Source organism: Lagenorhynchus albirostris, chromosome 4 (genome assembly GCF_949774975.1).
Source record: "Lagenorhynchus albirostris chromosome 4, mLagAlb1.1, whole genome shotgun sequence".
NCBI classification, from domain to species: domain Eukaryota; kingdom Metazoa; phylum Chordata; class Mammalia; order Artiodactyla; family Delphinidae; genus Lagenorhynchus; species Lagenorhynchus albirostris.
Window position 1 is genome coordinate 45,720,396 of NC_083098.1, and position 10,337 is coordinate 45,730,732.

Here is a 10,337-nt window from a genome sequence, read left to right on the forward strand (position 1 = left end):
ACCCCAAATTCATATGTTGAATCTCTACCTTCCACTGTGATAGTTTTAGGATATGGGACCTTTTTTTTTTTTTTTCTTTTTGTGGTACGCGGGCCTCTCACTGTTGTGGCCTCTCCCGTTGCGGAGCACAGGCTCCGGACGCGCAGGCTCAGCAGCCATGGCTCACAGGCCCAGCCGCTCCGCGACATGTGGGATCCTCCCGGACCGGGGCACGAACCCGTGTCCCCTGCAACGGCAGGCGGACTCTCAACCACTGCGCCACCAGGGAAGCCCAGGATATGGGACCTTTGAGATGTAATTAATATTAAGATGAGGTCGTAAAGGTGGAGCCCTCCTGAATAGGATTATTGCCCTTACAAAGGTCACCAGAGAGCCCACTTCCCTCTCTGCTTTCACCAGAATCCAATCATGCTGGCACTCTGATCTTGGACTTCTATCTCCAGATTGTGAAAAATAAATTTCTGTTGTTTATAAGTTATCCAGTCTATGTTACATTGTTATAGCAGCCCAAGCTAAGGGACTATTCAAACTAATTCATTGAACTGAAAACTTAAAAAGGGTGAATTTTACTGTATGTAAGTTATAACAATTAACCTGATATTAAAAAAAAAAAGTTCCCTAGATGACTCTAATGTACTATGAGGGTTGAAAACCCTTTTCCTACAACAATACTTTTCAAACTTTAGTAGCATCATAACCACCTGGAGGTTGTGTGAAATTTTTTCCTCCAGTGTTTACTGGCAGCAACCAATTTTCCAAATCCCTGATACCAACTGGGTATCCAACAATTCAATTAAATTCCGACACTAATCATCTATAGTTAGCACAGACCCTACAGCCTAAGGGCTCAGTCCCACAAGACTGCCCCCAATTCAGACACCAATTGCAAATGGGGTGCTCAGGCTACCCACATTTCTGCCTAGCCAACTACAAATTTGGAGATTCCCATGACCACTCCCCTCCCCAGATTTGATAATTTGCTAGAACGAGTCACAAAACTTGGGAAAGTGCTTTGCTTACTATTACTGGCTTATTACAAAGGATACAACTCAGGAACAGCCAAATGGAAGAGGTGCATAGGACAAGGTATGGAGGAGGGCATATTACTTCCACGCCCTCTCTAGGTGTGCCACCCTCCCAGCACCTCTATGTGTTCACCAGCCCAGAAGCTCTCCAAACCCTGTTGTTCAGGGAGTTTTTATGGAGGTTCAGTTATGTAGGCATGATTGATTAAATCATTGGCCACTGATGATTGAACTCAGACTGCAAGTTCCAACCCTCTAATCATGTGGTTGGTTCCTCTGGCAACCAGCCCCCATCCTGAGGCATCTAGGGGTTTGCCAATGGTCGCCTCACTAGAGTAAACTCAGGTATGTTTGAAAGGGGCTCATTGAAAATAGCAAAAGACACTCCTCTCTGTCAGGCAATTCCAAGCGTTTTTGGAGCTCTGCGGCAGGAACCGGGGACAAAGACCAAATATAATTTTTATTATACCATAGTTTGTTAAACACAAATCGCTGGGCCCAACCCCTGAGCTTCTTATGCATTCGGTTTGGAGAGGGGCTTGAGGTTATGTATTTTAACAAGTTGCCAGTTGCTGCTGATGGCTGTCTTCAGAGAGACCACACACAGAGAACTTCTATCCTTGAGGGTCACAAAATGTTGTGGTGTCTCTCAAATATTACCCTTCTGATTCATGGCCCTCCTCTCTTCCTCAGTTCTCCCGAGTTTTCTGTAGACCATTCATTCTGTTCAAAAGCACCTCCAAACTTCAAGTCGAAGCAAGTAAACCCTAGGCTTTACATCAGTCCTTATGCAGAGTTGGGAGCAGTGAAATGGCACATCTCAGTGAGAGGGGAGAATTGCAGAAAGAAGGTGATGGAAAATGGAAAACCCTAGGACAGAACTCATACTGTGGGGCAATCCATTTCCCAGTGAGGTGGGCCTGAATCCTTCAGCTGGGAGAAAGGAGAATTCTGCTTCCCTTGGAGAATCAGAATGTTTCCCTCCTTGGGCCTCTGCTGCTCAGAGGAGTGTGGGCAGAGCAAGTGAGGCTCAACTTACGTCGTGAGAGGTTCTCTGCTTTCTCCACCTAAGTTCCCGTGTAGCTTGACCTTATAGCTCCTTCATTCCATTTTTCAGAGTTGAACATCCTATTTTGGTCAGGATTACCTTGTATTTTCCCTTCAAATCTATTTTATATGGATTTTAAAGAATCTGTATGTGTACGTATGTATATAGCCATAAATTACCTAAATTCTGCCTTACAGAATTCTCACCATCCTCCCTTCTAGACCCACACCCACTCGGATCAGCTAAGGATCACTTTTCCTCAAAAACTCCATTAACTGGCTCAATAAGTGACCCAGCATCTAACTGTGGGTTACGATTCCTGTTCCAAATCAGGCTGAATGCCCCTAAATCTACTGTGACTTTTGAAGAATGGGTGCTTGTGGGGTAAGAAAAACAAGTTTAGAAGGCCTCAAGGGCCCTGTTTTTTGCTTTTCATTCCACATTTGCCCTCTCAGTTGTCCAGTCCCCCTGGATCATACTCAATAGACGTGTCAACCCAGGAGAAGGCCTGAACACTCTGGAACTCCCATCCTTCTTCTGGCTTTGATTGGCCCTGGAAAGGAGGGGAGGGGGCAAGGAGCTGAAGTAAGAAATACATTTAGAGTAAGAAAACTTCAGGCAGTGTAGTGTCATGACTAGGAGCATTTGCTTAGGAGTCAGGTGGCCCTGGGTTTGGATTCTGGTTTTGTTTCTTACTAGTTATGTGATTTGGGGCATGTGAATGTCTGTTTGCCTCAGTTCCTGCTTTTGTAAAATGGAGCTGACGATATTCTAACCCATATACAGTCAGCATAGTGGAGGGGTCAGAAGCATGGATTCTAGTGCCAAACTGCCTGGGTTCAAATTTTGACTTGCTGTTGAGTGACTGTAAGGCCTTGAGCACGTTACTTAACCCCTCTGTGTCTCAGCTTCTACGTATGCAAAACAGGTGTGATAACCCACCTGCTATTGCAATAATAAGATTTTTTTTGAATCTCCTGAATATTCAGCTTGCTGCATTCTCGAAGAAGATCAAAATCAAACTGAAGAATGAATACAGGATTTTGATGGTATTTTATAATCCGTGTGTGTGTGTGTGTGTGTGTTTGTAATAGAGAAATAATCATTGAACTGTAGACAATAGAAAATGTAGTATTTATAGGTATTCTTTACTCCCAAGAAATCTTTAGTAAAAATAAATCTAAAAATAGAAAGAGAAAAATGAAAGAGAGAACCAGATATAGCTTGGAACTTGAGCATCCTGGGAGCAGACCTCCCAAAACATCAGGGAGAGCGAGGGACAGGAACACAGTGCTTAGTTCAGTAGTGGGAGAGCTAGGCTGGAACCAGGGGATGGGAGTTTAAGTATCTGCTCCTTCTGTTTGTCAAATTCAATGCAAAACCTTGTCAAAGAAAACATTGGAGACTTTAAGAATTAATATAATGAGACAGTGAAAATGGGTTTTAGTAAGAGTTTGGGCATTTATGGAAGAAATTGTGATGAATATATCAAGGAGAAGAGGTTCTTGGGGGCAAGCATTTTTCTGCTGTGCTGTTATCAGGAATAACTTCACTCACCCTTCGCCATATAATTTAGATCATCTGTAAAAAAGCAAGAGGCATGCAAAGAAAAATTAACATGATGAAATCCTACTTTTCATTATGAAGAATCAGAGAATGGCTAAATTTGAATAAATGCTCCATTAAGAATGAATTGCTCATAGTTAAGTAAAACATTTGCTCAAGTTTATTGAATATTGATTAACAGGAAGCATTAAAGAATTGAATACCAGAGACAAAAAAAAAGTCTGTGCAAAAGATGTGAGTAAAAAAAAAGTTCATCAAAGCCAATGTATAAAAGAATACATCTGTTATCACCCTTTAAATCCTTTTCCTGAATATTCTGTGAATTTAAGTCTGGGGATCTTTGAATGTTATTAGCTTTTGTCTGTGACAATAAATCTTATAAAGGAACTCCTTAAAAGTAGAAGAAGGACCTCGTTCCTCTCAATAGTGAGTTTTAAATGAAGGATATCTATTATGTGAACCCTCTGTCTCTTGGAAGGCTGAAATTCCATGGGTTTCCCAGGCAGCTTTTTAAATCTCTTATGGAAGCTCGCTATTCCTAGGGTGTAAAATGATTGAAATGCATTCCATCATTTCCTCCTTAATTCAAGCCACGTGTTCAGATTTGAGTTTTAAATTCTCATTCCCTTAGTTTGTAGGGAAATTCAGCATTCAACAACAGGTATATTTTTGAAAGAAACCTATATCATTTATAACTCAGTAACTATCCTTCAAGAAAGTTTCCTCCTTGATGACTAAGAATGCAAACTCTAAGTTTGTAGGGTACTGTAATCAAAAAAATCTCAAGTTTGCCCCATCAGCTTCTGCAAGGTTATTTGTACATATATTCTCATGCTTGAGCAGATGGGGAAGGTCTTTTTCCTGGAAAACATCCAGCCAAACACAAAACTAAAACTGAGGGCAGGAATGAAGGGGCAATGCAGATGTTCTTGGTGGTAATATTGGCATCAGGCAATCATTTTCTTAAACACTGGAGCTGGTGAAGTTGAAAAAGCACTTTTTCTGTGAAAAAAAACAAGAGAGTCATGTTTAGAGAAAGGCTTGCCAGAAACTGTGGCTTTCCCCTGGAGATATCAAACAAGGAATACTGTGCCCACTGGTTTCCAGTTTAGTTTACTGAGCTGCTGGAATGAGTCACCCCAACTCTATCTGATAAGAACTAATAGTGAAGAATAGGCATTTGTCTCAGGAACGTCTCATAAATTTAGAATGGTCCCCATTTTGACTACCCGGGAAAGGGAACCCCTTCAGTACAAGTGAAATCTACAAACCCTTGATATGCCTGACTCACCTTGACATTCTCATTAGTTTTTGTGTCCATTTGGCTCTAGGGTTCAAGCAGATAACTGACTTATTCTTCATCCAGGCTCTGGGGGAAAATAAATAAAAATAAAAATAAAACAGTCCTTCACTTAAGGAAAGAGTTGAGTATAAAAATAAAGATTCCCACATGAAGTGAAATTGGAGGTAGGCAGTTTTGGGTCTGGAGTAGGTGATTTGTAGCATGAGGTCTGATGAATAAGAAAAACCCCATTTGCGTGCTGGTATGTGTGAGCTGGTGGAACTGAAAATTAATGGACAGACTCTCATGTGTCAGAGGTTAGTATTTTGTTGAAAAACTTTACATGAACTGGAGATGGACCAAATAGCTGACTCCAAGGTTTGCTGAAGCTGTATCACGATATCTTTATATCACGATATCTTTAAAATGTGTTTGTCCTTTGAGCTTGGGAGAACAAAATAGACTACAGAAGACACTCTTTTGAAGACCTTTTATTTGAAGAAAAAAATCTGATGAAATTTATTGTGGGAGAGGTGACAGAGCTGACTGCCCTGAGTGACATCTGCATTTGGTGGAACCATCAGTGAACAAGGCTTTCAATGCTCTAAAAACTAGGCAACAACAAAAGCAGCAAGGATAATTATCAGCTGCTATGGATCAAGCACTTAATATGTGCCAGCCACTATGCTCAGCAGTAATATGAATTATCTCAATTAATCTCACAAAAATCCTGTGTTAAAGGAAATACTATTTCCTCACCTTCAAAAGAGGAATTTGAAGCTTAAAGAGTTTAAATAATTTGTCCAAGATTGTACAACAAATGCACGATAAAGCAGGATTCAAATGAAGCTTGTCTGACTCCTGAACCCCCACTTTTAGCCACCGTTCCACATGGGCATGATCTGAATGGTTACCAAGTGCCAGACATGGTGTTGAGTGTTTTACTTGCAGTGGAAGAAGTGAGGTCTCCCAGGTGACAGCAAACTGGGAGACTCTACTCTCTGTTGGGGTGACCTCAAACAAAACACAATTTCTTGATGTGTCTCTTAGTTTAGCTATAAAATGACAAACAGCAAGAATCCGTCCATCTAGCGTTGAAACTCTACCCGTGTCATTGAAAAGTACAGAGTCAGAGGTCATAGAACTGTTGGGTTCTTGGGCAGAGCCTTCCAATTTGGCTCCTGAGTTCATGATAGAAAAACAGATTTCTGACCATGTGGACTTACAGTATTTTCACTCCTGACTGCTATGAGTTGCTCATAATTATTTGCACCTTTTGCTTCTATATCTGGTTAAAATTCAGAAATGCAGACTCTGGTGAGAAGATAAGAAATCAGATTTTGGGGGGACTTCCCTGGTGGCGCAGTGATTAGGAATCCGCCTGCCAATGCAGAGGACACAGATTCGAGCCCTGGTCCGGGAAGATGCCACATGCCGCGGAGCACCTAAGCCCGTGCGCCACAACTGCTGAGCCTGCGCTCTGGAGCCCGTGAACCACAACTACTGAGCCCGCACGCCTAGAGCCCGTGCTCCACAACAAGAGAAGCCACTGCAAGGAGAATCCCGCGCACCGCAACGAAGAGTAGCGCCCCCTCGCCACAACTAGAGAAAGCCCGCGCGCATCAACGAAGACCCAACGCAGCCAAAAATAAATAAATTAAGAAGAAAAAGTATTTTTGTCACGTTAAAACAATTAAAGCTAAAGTAGAGAAAATTAGGGTGTATTACTTCCCCTGGTTGGAGGTGAGAGACTTGACTCATGGCAGAGAAACTGGTAAAAATAAAGGAAGAAGTCTCTATTCTCTAGACAGCCAGAGGAACTGCTCCTAAACAGGTTATGGCTATACTTTCCGTCTCCGAGTTTGAGGGCAATAATCATGGTTTAGTCTGAATTGTCACTGTCAAAGATAGTAGTGGAAGTGTAATGCCTTTTTAATGAAAAATTTCCGTACTTATTTTTTTTAAACATCTTTATTGGAATATAATTGCTTTAAAATGTTGTGTTAGCTTCTGCTGTATAACAAAGTGAATCAACTAGTCCAAGACCCAAAGCACTAACGTCAAAATGGGGCAAACAAAAAGTGGCTGCTTTCAAATGTTTCATAAGGCTAAAATAGCCAAGGAAAGAGCTGCTAATGAAAGCCAAGCTGGTAGTGCCCTGAGAAGGATGTTCTGTCTGTACTTCAAGGTGCTGTGGGACACCTTGGTTTATTCAAGGTAGATCCAGGAAGAAGAAATCACAGTTCTAAGCAGCGATATGCAAAAGATCTACAAGCTCCCTTTAAAATATTCAGTGCAACAATCCAACTTTGTTGAGCCTCTCCTATTTGCCAGGTAAGGGATAAAGCATCAGGAATAGAGAAATGAATAATATCTGATCCCCGTCTATAAAGAACTCGTTTTCTGGTGCGAATGAAAGAGAAAAACACACAAACCTGATTGTTTCAACACAATGATGCGGTACAATTGCAGCTAACAGTTGCTGAACATTTATTACTGTGCCTGGCACTATACTAGGGGCTTTACGTGGAGTGTGTAAGGTCTTATTAATGTACCACGGAAAATGCCCTCATAAAGAAATCCACAGATTTCTCTGGGTGTACAGAAAAGGGAGGGTCACAGAAGAAAGGGGTTATACCATTTCAATAAAAGAAAATATCTATTAAATTTCTTGTAGCCACTACTATCCCCTTAGCCTAAGTCTTTAAACAGAGTTAGGGGCTCCAAGTTGATAGAACCTAAAGCTAAAGGACAGTTCCATGCGATAGACATTCTGACCAAGGACTGCTGTGGGCACTTATTTTCTTGCTCTTCAACTTCTAGAGAACAAAGTGTCTGCTTCTGCTGACAATTGGAATTTGACAGATAAGAGAAGAGTCTTGGTTCTGTCCATTTCTAATGGTGTGACTCAGGGCAGTTAGTTAACCTCCCTAAGCTTCAGTTTCTGCATATGCAAAGGAGTAATAACGATAGACATACCTTAAAGGGCTCTTGAAGGAATAAAATCAGTGAATGTGCAGAAAGCAAGTGCCTAAGCTCAGGACCCCTGCAAAGTATGTACTTGACAAGTATTACTGATTCTCATTTTTAGTTTGAGAATTAATTGCTAGCAACACTCAAAGTAAATCACTTTAAGGAATCATACATTATTGTTTTACTGCAACTTACATGATTTCTGTGTTTGGACATCCATTCCCAGGGGGAAAGATTTGAAGCTTTCCAATGAGGAAAAGGGAGACAAAGTTGAAGGTCTCTCGCATGCATTTACACTTTAAGTTTGTGTTATAGGTCTCCAAGACACCTATAAACACAGAATCAGTTATTTTAGTCCCTTTGGCATATAATTCACAACTAGAACTTAATCAGTAATCTTTCATACTGCACATCTGAAGATTTAAAAATTTCAAGTCGGTGCTTCCAGCCATATGCCTTTAGTTTGTGCATTTCTGTTCGTCTTGGCTTATTTTCAAACGTTTTCTGCCAAAACCTTAAAAATAAAATTAGCTTTTTAAAAGCACAATACCTATTGAAATTTGTGATAGCATTATATTGGTACTCAGATGGTTGTCCATATAATAACATTTGAGAATGGCCATAGTGGGGACTGACAACTCAGTTATAATTAAGGCAACATAAAATTGACTGATCTTCACCCCCAACACACAAAAACCAAGGAAATGAACTAGTTTCCGAGTCCCTGGAGCATTAACAAGCTGTAACGGAGTTCTCCCTCTTATCATACTCCCCAGCCCACCAACCCTCCCTGTCTCTCCGAGGAAATACCACGATGATATTTTTTGTTTTTGTTTAATATGTTGGTCCTCCAACTCAGTTGCAAATCATTACCCAAAAAAAGCCAATCATAAAAATTCGACTATTTGTTTTCAACAACAAAAGTTCTCAGTACTAGATACTTGTATAGGTAACCCATCTCATGCATTTTAAGGAATTCTACCCTCTTTAACCCCAGTGCCTACCACTGTGCTCGACACAGAATTGCAAATAAAAGGGACCAGGCTCTCAAGGTGTCTGCACTTTAGCGGGGGAAACAAGTGAACAAGAACTAAAATACCATAGAATGTTGTATTTCCCCCAAGGCCCAAACTGCATGAATGAGCACAGGGGACTTTACCAGGAGCAATGGAAAGGCTTCATGCAGGGAAAGAGAGATGAGGGTCTTGAAGAATGAAAATAACATGAAACAAAATAAAAATTGGAAAAAAAATCCCCACGTTTTAAGAACAAAAATTGGTCCTCTACCCTGAGCAGAGCGTAGCATCCTGTGCATGCATCAGATTCCTTCAGCTGTATAAAAATTTACCACTTCAATTAGATATTTACCTATTTACACAAAGAAAACCTCCCCATTTAGACTTGGAAGTCTGCTTCTTGGCAGAAAGTGTGTATCTGAGTACCCCTGCTGTACATACAATGGTTCGTGTCAGAGCTGACCCTATAAAATTGTATCAGACGTTCCCTGCAGGAGACCAACAGGTTGAGGTGAATAATCTCTAAATCCTATAAAGTGTTTGGTCGGAAGGGGTAGTGAAAGGCAAAACGAAGAAGAGATACCTGGAGAGAATTAGTTACAGGCAGAGCTGCATCTGAAAAAGGCCAGGAATAGGCAAGCCAAGTGTAAGTCCCATGGACATTGGATCTCCAGTATCTCCCCCCTTCTCTGGATGACAATCTTAATAATACAGATGTTTCCAGCCTCTAAGAGTTAAATCCCTAAGTACCTTACTTTTAGAAATCTGGGAGCAGTTGAGCAGTTTTTTTCCCCCTTCATTCACATCTCCCCTCATTTTCTGATGGAAAAAAAAAAATTGAAACAGCTGAAGACCATTTCAGCTCAAAGCACAAATGACAACATAAGTGAAAGTTCTCACCATGGACTGGAGAGAGGCTGCAGGCCAGCAGCACAAGAAGCAGAGATCCCTGGGTGAACCTCATTCTGCGTCAAGGTGGAGTTCAGACTTTAGTTAGCTCTGGGTCTAAACTGTGAGTTCTCAGCACAGAGATTCCTATTTATTCAGACCAGTAAGGCCCTCCCACTGCCTTTGTCTCCAGGAGGTCAGCTGCATCATCAGTTTTAAAAGCCCCCAAATATTGCTGAGCTTGCTTTTTTAAAACTCCTCTTGCAAATTTTATGAATTTGCTTCAGAGCAATAGTAGTATGGTAAAGTATTTCTTGAAAACGTAGCCTATAAATGGCAGGGATGCTGCAGGAATTTGGGGGTGGGAGTGAGGGAAAGGGTTTTCGGTTTGGAGACTCCACAGCACTCTGTAGGACCACAGTCAGTGATCGTGGCTTTGATTGCTTCTCTCAGTGAAGGGTCAATGGGCTTTCTCAATGCCATTTGAATATATCCTCCAGGAAATCAGAGACTCTGCCGGGCACATCATTGTGTTCCTA

The 10,337-nt window shown here is 41.3% G+C and overlaps 1 protein-coding gene across 1 annotated transcript; it reads right to left on the reverse strand.

The window, feature by feature from the left end:
* Window positions 1-4,586: 4,586 nt before the first annotated feature.
* CXCL13 (C-X-C motif chemokine ligand 13) lies at window positions 4,587-9,874 on the reverse strand. The gene is made up of 4 exons (XM_060147033.1): window positions 9,811-9,874; window positions 8,090-8,222; window positions 4,931-5,008; window positions 4,587-4,641 (listed from the first exon to the last, which is right to left on the reverse strand). The coding sequence occupies exons 1-4, from the start codon at window positions 9,872-9,874 to the stop codon at window positions 4,587-4,589; spliced, it is 330 nt and encodes a 109-aa protein (XP_060003016.1).
* Between the last annotated feature and the right edge of the window lie 463 nt (window positions 9,875-10,337).

Coding starts and splice junctions, on each gene's coding strand:
- CXCL13 (XM_060147033.1), bottom strand. CDS start 9,874: ATGAGGTTCACCCAGGGATCTCTGCTTCTTGTGCTGCTGGCCTGCAGC. Junction 5,009..8,089: donor TGTCCAAACACAGAAATCAT/GTAAGTTGCAGT, acceptor ATTTTCCCCCAG/AGCCTGGATGAAGAATAAGT. Junction 4,642..4,930: donor AAACTAATGAGAATGTCAAG/GTGAGTCAGGCA, acceptor TTTTTTTCACAG/AAAAAGTGCTTTTTCAACTT.